The sequence below is a fragment of the Lycium ferocissimum genome, chromosome 6, assembly GCF_029784015.1.
Source record: "Lycium ferocissimum isolate CSIRO_LF1 chromosome 6, AGI_CSIRO_Lferr_CH_V1, whole genome shotgun sequence".
Taxonomy (NCBI): domain Eukaryota; kingdom Viridiplantae; phylum Streptophyta; class Magnoliopsida; order Solanales; family Solanaceae; genus Lycium; species Lycium ferocissimum.
This window is the reverse complement of record NC_081347.1, coordinates 3486530-3504539: the sequence shown is the minus strand read 5'-3', so window position 1 is coordinate 3504539 and position 18010 is coordinate 3486530. Positions and strand designations below refer to the sequence as shown.

General features: G+C 33.4%; 2 protein-coding genes across 2 annotated transcripts; both read right to left on the bottom strand.

The window, feature by feature from the left end:
• Window positions 1-335: 335 nt before the first annotated feature.
• On the bottom strand, window positions 336-3049 carry LOC132058952 (8-hydroxygeraniol dehydrogenase-like). Its single transcript, XM_059451384.1, has 5 exons — window positions 2890-3049; window positions 2498-2611; window positions 1059-1569; window positions 814-967; window positions 336-730 (listed from the first exon to the last, which is right to left on the bottom strand). Exons 1-5 carry the CDS (start codon window positions 2985-2987, stop codon window positions 528-530), a joined length of 1080 nt encoding a protein of 359 aa, XP_059307367.1. The 5' UTR covers window positions 2988-3049; the 3' UTR covers window positions 336-527.
• Window positions 3050-12500: 9451 nt separating this feature from the next.
• LOC132058948 (8-hydroxygeraniol dehydrogenase-like) lies at window positions 12501-15241 on the bottom strand. The gene is made up of 5 exons (XM_059451383.1): window positions 15004-15241; window positions 14520-14633; window positions 13217-13727; window positions 12941-13094; window positions 12501-12854 (listed from the first exon to the last, which is right to left on the bottom strand). Exons 1-5 carry the CDS (start codon window positions 15099-15101, stop codon window positions 12658-12660), a joined length of 1074 nt encoding a protein of 357 aa, XP_059307366.1. The 5' UTR covers window positions 15102-15241; the 3' UTR covers window positions 12501-12657.
• Window positions 15242-18010: the final 2769 nt, after the last annotated feature.

Genomic DNA, 18010 nt, shown 5'->3' with positions numbered 1-18010 from the left:
TGAGCGGCTTGTGACACTCCCCCATCCTAATGAGCATTCCTAGTCACGTGGGAAAAGATCAGTCAAAATGGCAAGGCAAGGGCATACACCCGTTTGGCTCCTAGCAGCTTATAGCTCACATCCAAACTCTTATTGGGAAATGGGACAACGCTCATGATGCTTCCGCCACGTGTCTTCACATACACTTTTATCACTGAATTAGAGTCACTTAATACACGTTCTCATCTCAATTTATGGCTTAGCTATGATAAATTGGTACAAAGTGTAAACATCGGGCGCTAGTAAGTTTTAGTTTTAAGATTGCTCTTTTTTAAAACTTAAATGAAACTTGAGTGTCAAAACTATAAAACACAATATCGTATTTATTCTCTGACTCCTTCCTTTTGATACACAAAACATAAGAAATAAAAACCAATACATGCAAGCTTAAAACAAAATCATAAGCCTATGACGCACATAGGATCGACCCCAATTCTCATTTTCTTGACTTAAAAACATAGTTATGCCAGAAACAAGAAGTACCCATCTTAGCTCTTGTTCAATGTGTTACCAATATCAAGCACAAAACGATACTTCACATCCGATTTCAAAAGACGCTCTAATGCCGTATTCACATAGTCCATTGGCACGACTTCAACATCTGGTGTTATGTTATGCTTCGCCGCGAAATCTACCATTTCTTGTGTCTCCTTCATCCCTCCTATCGCACTCCCCGCCACTAGCTTCCTTCCTGTTATACACATTATATCCTTGTCAATTTTTTTTGGTTCAAATAAAAAAAAATGTATAGATAGAAATTGTCTAGAAACATACCCAAAAGCAGGGGAAATACAGGCAACTCTAGTGGTTTTTCAGGTGCGCCAACCATCACAAGCTTCCCGTGAGGTTTCAACAAATTAATCAATGGAAGAAGAGGGTGAATTACTGAGACAGTATCAATGATGCCATCAAGCGATCCCGCAGCAGCCTGCTCTTATTACACGTACAAATAAATTTTAGTATTATTCTAATTATGTCACGTTATAATTTGAGATTGAAGCATAGTTGATTGATTTGACCTGCATTTGGTCAGGGTCACGGCTGACCAAAAACGAGTCCGCACCCAAACGCTCAATTGCTTCCTCTTTCTTACTAAGAGATGTACTAATAACAGTAACTTTGGTCCCGAACGCCTTGGCAAATTTCACAGCCATATGGCCAAGCCCACCAAGGCCAACAACACCAATGTGCATTCCAGGCTTGTCAAGCCTAAAATATTTCAATGGGCTATAAGTTGTAATTCCAGCACATAACAGAGGAGCAGCTTCCATTGGCAAATTTTCCGGCCAGTGAACCACGTAGTGCTCGTCCGTTACCATGATATCGGAGTAACCTCCGTGCGTGGTGGTTCCATCGGAGTAAATGCCGTTGTATGTCATTATCTGATTGGAACAGTAATTCTCGAGATTGTTGTCACAATTTTCACATTTTCGACATGATCCTACTAAGCATCCAACTCCAACTTTGTCTCCAATTTTAAACTTGTCCACTTTCCTACCAATTTCAGTTACAACACCAACAACTTCATGCCTGTGAGAGAAATTGACAATTACCCACAAAATTTCTTTCTTATTAAATAAGAACTGTAGTAGCATATAAAGCTTAATAGTATGAGTTTTAAGTTTTATTTCACTTTACATTTGCAAGATCAAGGTATAATTGAATTGTTCAAGCAGTATTCTGTTTCTTGCAGTGAAAGAAATAATTGTCTTGGAACTTGCTGTCTTCAAAAAAAATATCTGCAAATTTAATTGTATAATCCAATCTTTCTGACTCCAGTGAAGAACCCGTAACTTGAAATTAGCTTAAGCATTTGCCAGGGCAACAATAACTTTGATTTCTCCATGATTTTAAATTTCGCTTTTATGTAGAGCCCTTCATGTATATAATAACATCTAAGTAGATACTCCATTTTATATGATGGTGTTTAATTGTGTTCCAAACACGTAGTATTAAATTAAATATATTTGAAACTTTTTTATTAGAAAATGGACCTTGGGCTTGACTCAACCCAAATTTTAGGTTAGCTCATGCCGTAAGAATTGGCCAAGATCATATAAAGAAACACGTTTTATATTCCCAACCGATGTGAGATCTAAAACGGTGCATGCCAGGACTAGACATTTGGAGCGTGGACCATACAATATGGAGTCCAACATCAGGCAAATCAAGAAACTGGGATGAACCTAGATTCTTCTACCATGATAAGAAAATGGACATTACCCCTAACTAAACCCCGAAAACTAGTTAATGCGGTGAAGATTGACTGAAATCAAATAAGGAGATTAATCTTTGAATTCCCAACTGATGTGAGATCTAACATTTTTATGACAAAAATGACATCGTTAAAAAGTTTACAAGTATATATATAAAATAAATTTCAATCATTCTTAATAAGACTAAAAACAAAAATGTCACGTATAAGATAGAATAAGAAAGTAAGAAAATGGAAACTAACCCAGGTACCATTGGAAATATGCTATTTCCCCATTCATTCTTGAGCTGATGAAGATCAGAATGACAAATTCCACAATACAATACTTTGAACTGCACATCTTTTTCACCAGTCACCCTGCACCCATTTCAACCCAAATTTAACCTCTATTAGAATTTTCCGTAGCCTTAAAAAGATGAGTTTAAGAGATGAGTTTAAGTTATAAACGGTATTGTCAGTACTGTAAGGAATTTTTACATTATCAGGTTACCTTTATCTATTGTAGCAGGTAACCTATCTTATTTTCAAGATTACAAATTTAAGTTCTAATGATGACTACCCATAAATACCTTATACCTCTAGATCATGACCTGATAGTGTTAAAGTGTACCATGTAACAAAAAAAGTTAAGGTACCTTCTTGAAAAGTTGAAAGGAGAAAGAACCCCAGAACTGTCTCTAGCTGCCCATCCAAAGGCCTTCACTGGGTGTTCATTCTCATGTGATTTTTCCATTTTCTTGGTTTTTATTTTTGGGAGATATTACAATAAATTTAGTAGTAAGTAATAGGTGATCAATGTATTAATTTCGATCAGTATAAATAGGCCATAGAGTATATGGTTGATGACGTAGTCGATGAGGTGCGATTCAAATGCTATCGTCATGGCTTATCTGTACAACTTGCCTTTTATGGATGGATAGAGTATAATATTTACTATTATAGCTAGGCAACCAAAGTCTGACGGCAATACCTATTGTATGTACTTAAAATTTTAAATTATTTAAATACAGCGGGGTCGTTATTTAATGACAACTTGTACACAAATCAATGTATAGGAGTGTAATAAACAGGCGAATAATACACGGATTAGTAATGTAAATATTGTAATGCAGAAATTATTTCTTGTTGAATGTTTAGTTTAGTTTGATATATGGGATACAAATTAGTACAATGTATTATTTAAAATATAGGTATGCCTTTAAACAAAATAAAAGTTTGCTTACTATTATGAAGATTATCTTTTTGTCATTCCCCATTTATTATTCAGTGCATGCGTTCTTACTTTTCATACTCTCTCTCGCATAAGATAACATGTTCATTCCCCCAAAACTTATACATATATCATTGTTTGTGAGTAAAATAAAAGTATCTATCAAATCACATTGTATAAAATTAATCGTGAATTTTTATGAGAAGATTATATCTCTTCAAAATACAGCCTATCCTCCACAAATAGTGTACACATAGTGTGTGTTTTTTTTTAAACATAACTGAAATAAAATGATAAGTCATAGACGAAAAGAGTACGAAGAAGTAGATGTTATGTAGCATTTTATAGGCATGACTACATTTGGATGTAAGACAACTTTCTAGAAAATGTAATTTTTAGTTGGAGGCGAATACAAGATTAATATTGGTTCAACTCTTTAACGTTTTTAGCATTTAAAATTTTAAATTCAGACCTGTCATTTATTACAATTTTAATAAATTTTTACTCCGCATAAAAAATAGTGCGTTCATATGTACCCGGCGTCGCCACTCTACATCTGGGTCGGGACCCCATGCTGAAAAACTAATTATTTTTTGATATCTCTAAAGAATTACTCAAAACTCTTTTCTATATTGATTCTATTGAAGCCTTGTTAATGGTCTTTAATTACGTTTATTATAATTGAATGCCTACCCTTAATTAGTCTTATTATATGACAATTCCTAACGTTAGCAGCCTCTATATTCATAGCCACTTTGAACTACAATCATTACAATTCTTCAATGGCAATAGATCAAAACGTTACCTACGGGTCTTCCTAATCATATATAGAGCCCGTTTGGATTAGCTTATAAGCTATTTTTGAATGTTTAGGCTTTTTTTTGAATGTTTTGGGTGTTTGAAACTTGACTTATAAGCAAAAAAAAAAAAAAAAAAAAAAATTGCTGCTTTTAAGCCCATCCAAACAAGCTCATAATCCCAAGTTCTTTTCTAATTTTGGCTAGATGAACAAAAGTTCTTTTCCCCAAAAAAAAGGGTAAATATACCCCCGACATGGCGTTAAATATCCTTTATCTATACTTTGGTTCAAATATCTGCATACGGTATATTTTGGGTCCAAATATACCCCTCCTCCGTTAAGTTGTCCAAAGTGGACATTTTCTTACATGTGGCACTAACATTTTGGTGAGCTAAAAAAAAACTGAAACTAGAAACGGTGTAGTTACACTGATTCCACTATCCCATCATCAATAAACACCTTCAATAATAATTCACTATAATTCAAAGCCCATCCAAACAAGCTCATAATCCCAAGTTCTTTTCTAATTTTGGCTAACCTAGATGAACAAAAAAGTTCTTTTCCCCATATTCTATTAATGTGCTGGATTTTTTTTAATTATATCTTTGTTAGGTTCTAGCTCTTAGTTTTATGTTAGAAGAAGATGTCCACTTTGGACAACTTGAATATATTTGGACCCATATAACGGGAGGAAATATCTTTAGGATAAGTACGTCTTTTGATCCTTTTCATTAATGTCTTTTTTTTAATTATATCTTTGTGTTAGATTCTATCTTAGTTTTTTTAGAATGATTTCCAATCAAGAAATATCCTTGGGACTTTTTCAAGAATTTCCAGATTTCCAACAAATATATTTTCAAATTTCTTTGGAGCTTACGTTACCATATGCATACACACACGCGAACATATAGAGAGATTAAAAACTTAAGTTTTATGTGTTAAATCTAAAAGTCTTGTAGCTTTGAACCCATAATATTTTTAAAATTACGAGTTCAAACCTATCATTTGTCGTAACCAGGGGTGGAGCTAGGGGCGAAAAATTACATTGTATATACAAGATTAAAATTATTATTTTTATATATATATATATATATATATATATATATATATATAGAGAGAGAGAGAGAGAGAGAGAGAGAGAGAGAGAGAGAATATTGAACACCCTTGGCTTCATCATGTATTTACTTCTTCATATATTTGAACCTTGTAGGTGAAAATCCTGACTCCCCCGCTGAACTCATAACCTGGTGAATATTTACACGTAAAATTAAACTTCACATCGAACATATTGGATCCAAATGACTTAAGTGCCGTAATATTGATTCCAGTCTCTGTGAATTAATCTGGACTCCATATATCCCTTTCTCATTATACATTTTGCAGAAAATTAGGCAGGCACTAATCTCATTTCAAATCGTTTTCAGATTATTTTACATTTGTCATTTGCTAACAGCTCCTTCTGTTTGATACATCACATGTTTTCAAAGATATAATCAGTGAGTCGGTGACAATCAATAATTTGGAGGAAAAAAACAAGTTAAAGGAGCATATTTTAGCTCTATAAAATGACAAATAGGCTATTTTAATTCCATAGCACAATAATTTTCTTCATACCTAACACACCCTTGTTTGAGAGGAACGTTGTGCCAACTTTTTTAAACTATATATTTTTTCCGAAAATTGTTGATATTTATTTCTTACTATAAATTTAAAAGTACACATCAAAAAAAAAAAAAAAGAGCTAATATCTTGATCAAATCGAATTGCAATCAAACTACTAAAAAATAAGTTAATTATGTGTAAAGGAGAATAAATGCAGCGTCGACCCTACCACTTGAGTATAGTATCTCGATCCATTACAATTCGGAATAAAAATTGTCGGTGGAATATTTTTTTCTCATAGAAATATAAATTTATATATACTAGTCAGTTTAGATCAATAGAGAAAATAATAATAGGTTGTCCTTCTAAAACAATAGATAATAAGATAAAATAGAATAAAGAGAAAGAAAGAAAAAAAAAGACCCCTATTTGGAATAATAGTTATGTCATTTAAACAAGTATTATCTTGTTTAAGTACGTTTTCTCAATCTCTTTGACTTTCCTTCTAAAACAATAAGATAAACTCCGTTTCTTTTCCTATGTTCTATGTGATTGAACCGTAAGAAAAACAAAGGTGATTTATTTAGAGATATTGGAATGATATATGTAGCCCAAGTACGATATTAGACTATCAATCATACTGTGTAATTCGTGTATATGGCAAGTAATTTACTTGACGACTAGTGAAATAAATAAAGGAATCTCGAGGTAATTATATTTTATTATTGTATTTCCTTCCATCAACTTTTAATTTTGTTATAATGTGCTTTGTATTTGTGGACGTGTTCCATATTAGTTGAAGGAATAAATTATTGTTTCCTTATGTATAAATTACAATACTTATCTCGTCCGTTATTTTTCAAATATTACGTCAGACCCATAAAACCATTAGGATGTGAATATCACAAAGGAAAATTTATGTTAAGGTGATTCATCTGAGATAGGATTGATGGGGTTGCCAATTTTGAAGAGTACACAACTCTTGAAAGTCAAAATTGTGCGACGTGAAATTAATTACTTTATATATTGATTTAGATCCTATGTACTGATCATAGTATAATAAAACTTTTCGTATTATTAATACTTTATAATTTACTGAAAAGGGCCAAAAATACTCTTAGACTATCCATAAAGGTTTAAAAATTGGGAAAATATCATGCATGCCCCCTTAAAATTAAAATAATTACCCGCTCATACCCCCATTACTTTCGTACCCCCAGAAAAAATCAAAAATATTTACCCCAAATGCCCCCCCCCCCCCAACCAAGTTATGATACTCTTAACATGGTATATAAATATCTTGAGATGGTATCGAAAGATCTTTCTAACTTCTCTTAGTCCGCTATGATACCATCATGGTACATAAATATATTGAGATGGTATCATGGAAGATGCTTCATTCCTTCTCTTAATCCTCTATGATACCATCATGGTATATAAATATACCGAGACGGTATTATGAATGATCATGTTCATTTATTAAAAATGACACACTTTTCTGGAAAAAAAATAACCTCTATGATACCATCGTCTTATATACATATATTGTGATGGTATCATGAAGAATTACTTCAGTCCTTCAGTGAGACACTCCTCAGGACCATGGTACCAGCATGTTATACAAATATACTGAGATGGTATCATGGAGGATTGTTTCAGTCCTTCTCTCAGTCCTCCATGATACCATCGTGATATATAAGTATATTGCGATGGTATCACGGAGGAAGGGGTTTGGTCTAGGGGTATGTCGGGTAAATATTTCTAGCCGGTGGGAGCAGAAGCGAAAATAGTTTGGAAAGGGACATGGACGGGTAAATATTTAGGGGTATTGAGTGATGTTTTCCCTTAAAAATACCCTTCATCCATCTATTGGCTAAAAATAGCCTTCTTCCACCTATTTTGGTTCACTTATGCCCTTAAAACTAACATCCCTCTTTTTTATTTTTTATTTTTATTATTGTTGGGTGTAAATTATTCATGTAATTTTATACATAAAAAAATAAGTTTTAAAATAAAACATGAATAATTATATCTTATTCTCGCATATTTTCTAATAGAATCTTGCAAGAAAAAGAATATCTCGGAAGAATGAAAATAAGCAAATGCCAAAGAGATAAGAAAATATTTCATGGGTGCAACCACAAGTCCATGTTAACAACCGTGAAATTTCACATGTGGAAATTACATAAAGACAACATTGGGAGAAGTTACAAATCCGCGGGTGTGACCGCCACTTTCATACTTACACCCGTCAAGTTGTTCAAGAAAGAAGTTGTAAAATCTACGTTGTAACATTAAGTGTTAAAATCCACAGGTGTGACCGCCACTTTCATACTCACTCCCGTCAAGTAAGGTCACAGGTGTGAGCACTACTGTAAGGAATGCATTCATAGGGGAAGACACTAGATTTTCTTATAAATAGAGGCATCACTTTGCTTAGAAATGATATAATCCAATCCATGAGAAAGACACAAGAAATAGTCTTTGCTCTATTTCTCTTCTTTTTATTTCATATTTGTAGGAGTAGTATTTTACTTTTAATTTCTTTCTTACATACTCCTTAATGGAGTAGTTTCTTTTTGTTGGATAGTTGAAGAAGCTTGGTATGATGTTATAATAGTATCTTTACTTTAATTTTTTCATGTCTTGATATTCAAATCTTTGATCTTGCTTCTTTTAGTCCTAATTCTCACGGAGGGATTAATTCAAGCTAGTTTATTGATTCAAAAATCTCAATATTATTTCTTTTAGTCCTAATTCTCACGGAGGGATTAATTCAAATAATTTTGTTAGTTTAAAATTGTTATCTTATTTCTTTCGGTCCTAATTCTCACGGAGGGATTGACTCAAATAAGTTTAATGATTTGAGGTCTCTATCTTATTTCTTTCGCTTAATTCTCGCGGAGGAATTGTTTCAAATAAGTTTAGTGATTTTAAGGGCTAATCGCAAGAGGTCTTTATTACTCATAACACAAATCAAGTCAAATAAGTTTTTCTATTCTTTTAGGGAATTTAATAGAATGAGATTTTATTATAATTGTACTAAGTGGATTCAACGACTCCCAACTCTTTTCTTTTTAAATTTTCTAATAAGTTGTTTGTTTTATTTTAAGTAATTTATAATTTCAAAAACATCTCCTTTCATCAATTTGATTCTCTCAAATAGTACCCAAGACAATACACATCTGTAGCCTAGGTGGTTCCAATCTCTGTGGGACGATATCTTAAATATACTAGAATTTAACAGAGTACGAGCAAATTTTCCTATGCACTTTGGCCTCGTCAATTATTTATAACATGGCACCTCCCTATTGGTTGAAATTAAAACCCACCCCACCGGATCTTTTCCCTTCGCCCCGAGCCAACGACCCATGAACCATGACCCAATTTCCATTAAAACAAAACATCATGACATCGAGAAGATTCAAACAGGGGAATTGCAAATCCCCCCGGCAGTCTATTATCAAACATGTTTCTTTTATTTTGTTTATAGTAATATACTTGATAGGCAAGTAGAGAAACAAATAAACCTACTTCAATGGATTTATGGATACAAATAAAGGCAGGTGCCGGAGCGACTAAGCCTCCCTTATGCGCGGGGTCCGAGAATAAATCGCCGACCATACGCGCCTATCAGTCGTAGCCTTAAATTAGTTTCACACCCAAAACTTTCACTGGAGCAAGGGAGTGACAATATTTAGCTTTCTTGGTGATTGGTAATGCACTTTTGTTTGATGGATTTACCCTTATTTGACTGAGAAGAGATCATGTTCTACTGCCGTCGATTTGTTCTGAATATTCCTCTCAACCCCAGCAAGAGTAGTACAAGACCAACATAGTCAAAGTTGTAAGCCAATCTGACAAACTCCATCGTGAAATTATTACCTTAATTAGTTCCAACTCAATTAGGAAGATCCTATGTAGAACTGCTTTTTCATGTTTGAATCTTCTCAATGTGTTGATGTTTTGCTTTAATGGGAATTGGGTCGTTGGGTAGGGGCGAAGGGAAAAGATCAGGTGCGGTGATTTTTCATTTCAACCAATAGGGAGGTGCCACGTAATAAATAATAATAATAATAATAATAATAAAATAATAATAATAATAATAAAAAGGTTGTTAGTTTTAAGGGCGTAAGCAAACCAAAATAGATGGAAGAAGAGTATTTTTAGTCCAATAGATGGATGAAGAATATTTTTTTAAATCTTTTTTGATAGTCCAACGGCATTTTTGGCCCTTTTCAGTATAATTTAACATGTTATAATAAATTTCTTATAATATATGAAAAATTTAACAATCAATGCTACTTATTAAATAGAATTTACTATAATTATCTTTTAAATGATCCGATAGGGTATCTATTTTTCACAAGATTGATACAACAATAATAATATATTTAGTGTAATCTCATATGTGGAACACTGTTGATACACAGAACTAAACTCTATACTTAAGTTGCATGATTCTATCGTCCGAAAGTCACACCTCTTTGGACTGAATCTATTTTGTCAAATATGTCACGAGTGACATTGCTTAAATTAGATTAAAAATGGGACATCAAGTGTTACGTCATTCTTTGAATAGAATCAAGATCACAAAGAAAAGAAGAGGAAAAAGGTCTACTTTAGTCTGCGAAACAAGCTAATATATAAATATATCTGTTAACTTTACCTTCCAATTTTTGGCTCATTCTAAACTTGAAACGAAATATTACATCATTGATATAAATAACTAATTTTACATTTCTTTCCTAATTTCTTATTCCATCTGTCGTAGATTAAAACAAGAAAAAGGAAGTACTATTACTTATCTGCCATTAATGTGTTCACTCAGAGTTCAATAGGACTCAAAGTATGGTCAAGAAATATTATGCCCCATCCCTTATTCAATTTATGCGTACTTGTGCGTCCGAGTACGAGGGTCAAATTACTTTTAATTTTCGACCTGATGAGATGTTTGGGCAAAATATTCTTCAGGTTCTTTTAAACAAAAATTTACATATGTGGAAACTACATAAATAACAATATAACTCATAATGTGTCACTATGAAAAAATCTCTATTTTCTCACTGAAAAATGTTCGATGAATATTTCCCACTGAATGTCGGTGGGAAAAATCTAAATAATAGTGTTTTTACACGGAAAAACAGGAAGTCTCTTAGCGTTTCAGTGGGAACCTTTCCCATCATGCGTTTTCCCAGTGATCTGGTTCGGTGGGAAAATCATATTTTATAGCATAAATTTCCATATAGGCGGGAAAACCCTTTATTTCTAGTAGTGTGTGATAATTTATATATTGTAATAATACTAGAAAAAATCGTAGTCAATGAAAAATCCTATTGATTCTCCAAATACTTATTATCGTGTCGTATGAAGTAACATAAGAGTAGTAGAAAGGAATGGTATGTAATTCCCGAGTCCGTTGCATTTTGCACCCTTAATGTATGTTATGTTTTGTGATTTGCACCCTATCCTATTTTATTTTATGACTTGCACCCTAATCTCTTCAACTTTTTGCAAAACTATAAAATTACTCTCTTTTTTTAAAATTTTCACTAGGGCAAAACTGGAAATACAAATAATAGATCATCTTTTCTTATATTTGTTTATTTATTTTTGCATACAACTTTTCTGATTTTTGAGATTGTTCTTTATTTATTATAATTCTTTTGGGTATTTGTAACTCCCGACCATCAAATTCATCCCTTGCAGGAGACAAACAGTAGTTGCACAGTGCTCCTTAGTGACGAAAACTTCCAAGCTAATGATTAAAGTTGGTGGCCCTTTTCACTAGACTTCCTCCCTTTTCCTTGGTGCTATCCACAAATCCAGAAGAAATTGAGAACCAAAAGGCTTATAAAACATATTAAATGCATATAAAGTGATGAAGCTACAAAGCAGACCCAATAGTGCATAAACTATATCCGCCAATTTCTTTTTGGTTCCTTTTGTTGGTTTTATTTTAGCTGCATTAACCATATTTATCATCATATGTACATCCAAGATGGGAATTTCACTTATCAAAAGCATTAATCTGGAGAAAACCTCATTAGTTCTAAGTACCCTAATCCTAGTTGTCCCTGAAGTTTGCGACATTAAAAACTGCAGAAGTCATCAGAGTTTTCTTTAAATTACAAGAATAAAATCAAAATATAGATTTTACTTTTTTTGATAGGCATCCTAAATGGAATCTTCAAATTGAAAACCTTCGTAAACTGATTTCCAGATATAATTGCGCTGAAACTCAGTATAAGTTAGCAGAAGAGCAAAGAAAAGGCCAACTGAATGTTCATGAAGTTTATAATAACTCCCAACCCCACCGGAATCAAAAGAAGAAAAACTCACTAAATTTGCAAAGAAAGCTCTAAATTCTCTCATTCCTCAGAGCAGAAAATCGAGGGTAATCATAGTTTGAGCATAGGCAACCTAGTGAACCTATTTATAAAAGACCAGTAAGTGCATGAACTTACCTTGTAGTCATCTTGTTGAAGAAAGATGTTATTACGTTTTAAAATTTGAACTCTCTTTTCTTATTTGATGTTTTATTTTTGTCTTTTCTATTTTCTATTTTCAATTTTGCCCCAATGCAATTTTTTTTAGAAAGAGTAATTTTATTGTTTTGCTAAAAGTTGAAGAGGTTAGGGTGCAAGTCATAAAATAAAATAGGATAGGGTGCAAATCACAAAACAGAACACACATTAAGGATGCAAAATGCAACGGACTATGTAATTCCCTCATGAACTCACCATTTTCTTGCCTAAAATACAAACACACAGCGAGAACAAAAAGTCTCATCTAACCCTTGTTATTGCCAATGTCAAGCACAAAACGATACTTCACATCCGATTTCACAAGACGCTCCAACGCTGTATTCACGTACTCCATTGGCACGACTTCGACATCTGGTGTTATGTTCTGTTCTGCCGCAAAATTTACCATCTCTTGTATCTCCTTCACCCCTCCTACCCCACTCCCTGCCACTAGCTTCCGTCCTGTTTTTGCACATTACATGCACTTGTGTTATCAAAAAAATTCAGTTTTAACCAAAAGTTGTGTTTCGTCGATCAAAGGAACATACCTAAAAGCAAGGGAAACACGGGCAATTCTAGTGGTTTTTCTGGCGCCCCAAGCATCACGAGCTTCCCGTTAGTTTTCAACAAATTAATCAATGGAGAAAGAGGGTGAGTTGCAGAGACTGTGTCTATGATGCCATCAAGTGATCCTGCTGCAGTCTGCTCATATGTACACATACAAATTAAAATTAGTGGTGTAAAGTCATATCAGACGCACTAGTTTGAGATTGAAGCATAGTTGATTGAGTGATCGAGGTAAGGTCAAAAGTTACAATATTCACCTGCATTTGGTCAGGGTCACGGCTGACCAAAAATGAGTCCGCGCCCAAACGCTCAATTGCTTCCTCTTTCTTACTAAGAGACGTGCTGATAACAGTCACATTGGTTCCGAATGCCTTAGCGAATTTCACAGCCATATGGCCAAGACCACCAAGGCCCACAACACCGATGTGCATTCCAGGCTTGTCAAGTCCATAATATTTCAAAGGGCTATAGGTTGTAATCCCAGCACATAACAGAGGAGCAGCTTCCATTGGCAAATTTTCTGGCCAATTAACTGCAAAGTGCTCGTCGACAACCATGAGATCCGAGTAACCTCCATATGTAATGGTTCCATCAGAGTAAGTAGCACTGGATGTTGTTATCAGACCGGGACAGTAGTTTTCGAGATCATTGCAACAGTTTTCGCATTTGCTACACGATCCTACTAAATATCCAACGCCTACTTTGTCTCCGACTTTAAACTTTTTTACCTTGTTACCAACCTCAGTTACTACACCAACAATCTCATGCCTGAAAAACAATTGAATATGACAAAATTTTGATCTCATTTATTCAAACTATATTGGTAATTGAACGACTACACATCTCATAATCGACTTTAATCAACTCGTACTCTAGTAGAACAGACCAATAGAGAACAAAATTAAATTACCAGTCCTCTGCCCCCTCCATCCAAGTATTGTACTTTTGGTGTTAAGACAACATCTGCTCAAGTATTTACATAATCTTTTTGAGGTTCAAAATAATTTACCATATAGTTCAAATTTATGTTGCTCGGACCCTCCAAAAATGGTGCGGCACCGTATTGGATTTTGGAGGATCTGTTACACACCCGACAGTATGTTTGAAGAGTTTGAGCAATATAAGTCGATCCAAAACAGATAACAGAAGAAAAAGTAGCCCAGATTAGGATATTTTCACAAATATCAATATGTTTGTAGTATCTCCGGCAGCAATCTGAATGCTAGTAATGAATATTTCTTGCAAATTTAACGAAAAAGTAGATACTTTACTAAGTGGTGGAGTCAGGAATTCTAATAAGAGAAGAAGAAAATGCCAAACCGTCACACGTGAGATTCCAACATATAACTTAAAGCATCTTTTCAATCACTTAGAATTACACTAGAAAATTCTTATGTAAAATCGCTTCAACACTTGTTGTACATATATATACAAAATTTTATTACCTACGGGCTACATGCACAGTAGAACTTTCTTACGATTATGTATATGCCCCTAGCCTATTTTGCACACAAGGAACAGAAAAATAAAACATAAAAAAGCAATAAGGTGTAAAGTTACCCAGGTATAATGGGATATACGCTGTTGCCCCATTCATTCTTGAGCTGATGAAGATCAGTATGGCAAATTCCACAATACAATACTTTGAACTGCACATCTTTTTCACTTGTTGCTCTGCATGCACCAATTTCAATCCAAATTAAACGTCTATTATAAATTTGAAAACCCAAAAATCCATAAAGAAGAAAGAAAGAAAAAAGTGATAAAATGTTGGTGAAAAATACTCCCTCCGTCCCATTTTAAGTGTCTTACTTTATATTTTGGTTTGTCCCAAAAATAGGGACCTTTTCTATATTTAGTAAGTTGACAATTTAAATATCCACATGGCAAGTTTATAACCACAAGATTCAACAGATATTTTAGTAAATTATACACATCTTTAATTTAGAAGTATTAGATTAAAAAATCTCTCTTTATTTTTTAAACTTCATGGCTAATTAAATTAAGACATTTAAATCGAGACGGAGGGAGTAATAAAAAGTACCTCCTTGAAAAATTGAACGGAGAAAGAACCCCAGAGGTGTCTCTAGCTGCCCATCCAAAGGCCTTAATTGGGTGTTCATTCTGATGTGATTTTTCCATTTTTTGGGTGATTTTGTTTAGGTACTAACTGATAGACTAATGTACCATGTAGCAATAATTGCAATAACAAGAAAGAGAAAGCAATATTATTGGAGTCCCAAGAAAAAAGAAGTGCTGGCTAATGCTGATAATATCAAGGTCGCTATTTCTTATATAGGCCTTTTGAGTGCAAGGAGCCAAAGGACAATGCATGTGTAGCATGTGAAATGTGAAGCAAAGCCTATCATTCAATTCATTGATATTTGCACTTTTGGTCCCTCTGACTTTAAATGTTTACAAATTAAATGAATTGTTAAGTGTTTAATTATTCAATTATCAATGTATTTTGTTAAATTTATAGCATCATCCTATATTAAAAGGTAATATGATTTTAAAAATAGTCTAAATATCAACCCGGGGGTTAAGGGAGGGATGTCAAAACCTTATCCATAAAAAAGTACATATTTCCAATATAAGGGATCAAAACATACATTTTATTTGATCGGAGGGTAAATGTGCTTAGATAAATACTATAGGGATCAAAATTAAAATCTATAAATAATTGAGGGATCAAAAGCAGCTTTTCAATTTCAGGTATGGGAGAAATTTCTTGTCGAAAGCGCTTTCCCCTCAACATGTCCAACCTGCTCAAGTTTAAATAACTTTGGATTGATCATGGGCTGATAATCAGCAACAAATAACAAATAGACTCGTGGTGATGTTCAACCTTGACCCATGAAAATATCCAAATTCAACCCCTAAATTTTTTTTTTGATATTGTACTGCCAATTTAGTCTTGTTTCTAATAAGTAATGCATTCAAATCACTATGGTAAGAATGTTATAGTCTCTCTTATACAGTAGTTAATTCATTTTGACTCAGCTTATTTTTGCCCATGTAAATGTTAGGCAGAATTGATTCATTGATTAATCGGAAAAGAGACAACTATACCCCTGTACTATCAGAAAAGGGCCAAACATACCACTCTTTATACTTTGGGTTCAAATATTATTCTGCCGTTATACTATTGGTTTAAATATATTCCTCCTCCGTTAAAGTTGTCCAAGATGGACATCCAATCCTACGTAGGACTAATATTTGATGTAATTGGATCTTTACGCGTACGTCACCTCACCACCCCTAATTCATTTTACCCCTCCCCTCTATTTGTTTAAAGTTGTCCAAAATGGACATTTAATCCTACGTAACACTAACATTTGATGAGATGAATGCTACGTGGCATGTCACCTCACCACCCCTAACCCATTTTATCCCTCCCCTCTATTTGTTCTCCATGGCTAAAATTTCCTTTCCCCTCTACCACTATTACCACCATATGGTTTAAACAAAATGATATCTTTGGCAAAAATCCAGTTCAAATGCAGTGCTTTGCCCAGGTTCCAGCGAATTTGATGGGCCAATTTAGTAGCCTTGCGAGAAGAAGATGTGAAGAGCTCTTTTGACATTTCTTTGGAGTGGTGAACTTTTTCTTTTCTTTTATCTTTGTCTTTTGTTTTCTTTTTCTTTTTTCTTTCCTAAATTTTATACTCGTAAGTCCTCCCTCTGTCCCAATTTATTTGACACTTTTTACTTTTCGAGAATCAAACTTTTTAATTTTTAATCGTGTATTTGAACATAAAATCTTTAAATTTTTTGATTTTTTTTACATATTCGGAAATTAAGTAAAAAGTAATATAAGTCTCCATAATTAATAATTTAAAATATTTAAAAGACATATAAAAAAATTTACAGTCAAAGAATAATTTGTTTGACTCTTAAAAAACAAAAAATATTAAATAAATTGGGAACGAGGGAAAAATTGGGCAAGGGAACTTTTGGACTGGATTCGTGAAGGGAATTGACTTTTCTTCGACTGATGGATTTTGCTTCTTTTTTCTTTTCTTTTCCTTCCTTTCCTCTTTGGAATGGTCTCCATAATATTTTCACCATACAAGTGTTTTTACATTTGATTTTTCTTACGGTTTTAACTTTTCTTAATAGCATGCAAATTAGTTAGTTCTTATGTAGATGAATCATGAATAAACTTCTGTATTACCGGAGCTTCAACTATTTGGCGGTAATGGGGAAAAGAAATTTTAGCGGCGGAAGAATAAATAAAGGAGAGGTTAAAATGAATTAGGGGTGGTGAGGTGGCATGTCACGTAAAAGATTTACCTAATCAAATGTGAGTGTCATGTAGGATTGGATGTCTACCTTGGATAACTTTAATGAAGGGGACAGGGAGTATATTTTAACCAATAGTATAACGGAAGTGGTATATTTGAATTCAAAGTATAAAGAGAGGTATATTTGGCCCTTTTCCGTTTCTGTCTAAGTTCAATCATATTCGTTTATTTACCACCTCTAATTTTAAGCAAAAAGAATCTACATCAATCACACAAGTGGAGCCTGGACACCATATGATTAAATTGATAAAAAGATTTTTTTTTTTCAGAACAGTACAAGCAAGAAAATATTATTTTTTTTAAAAAGCTAACCAAGAAAATCTGGAAAATTGGACACCATATGATTAAATTCATGATAAAAAGATTTTTTTATAAGAACAGTACAAGCAAGAAAACATTATTTTTTAGAAAAAGCTAACCAAGAAAATCTAGAAAATTGGACACCATATGATTAAATAGATAAAAAGATTTTTTTTAAGACCAGTACAAGCAAGAAAACATTATCTTTAGAAAAAGCTGACCAACAAAATGACATTTTATGTCCGGTCAATTTAAGAAAAAAGCTGCCACACGAATTGGATGAACGGTTGTTTGGATTATTTCACTTCTTGTAACAGGTACCTATTAATCTGGACTGGATACGTCTCTTTCTCATTAACTAGATGATGAAAGTCCGTGTTAACACGGACCCAATATAAAAAATAGTATTATATTTTTTTAATTTATTTAAAAGAAAATAATATA

Excerpts from the sequence above, each read along its gene's own strand:
- LOC132058952 (XM_059451384.1), bottom strand. The coding sequence starts at position 2,987 with ATGGAAAAATCACATGAGAATGAACACCCAGTGAAGGCCTTTGGATGG. Across the intron at positions 2,612-2,889 it reads CCTTTCAACTTTTCAAGAAG|GGTGACTGGTGAAAAAGATG; the intron begins GTACCTTAACTT and ends AAATGGGTGCAG. Across the intron at positions 968-1,058 it reads GTGACCCTGACCAAATGCAG|GCTGCTGCGGGATCGCTTGA; the intron begins GTCAAATCAATC and ends TAATAAGAGCAG.
- LOC132058948 (XM_059451383.1), bottom strand. The coding sequence starts at position 15,101 with ATGGAAAAATCACATCAGAATGAACACCCAATTAAGGCCTTTGGATGG. Across the intron at positions 14,634-15,003 it reads CCGTTCAATTTTTCAAGGAG|AGCAACAAGTGAAAAAGATG; the intron begins GTACTTTTTATT and ends TGGTGCATGCAG. Across the intron at positions 13,095-13,216 it reads GTGACCCTGACCAAATGCAG|ACTGCAGCAGGATCACTTGA; the intron begins GTGAATATTGTA and ends ACATATGAGCAG.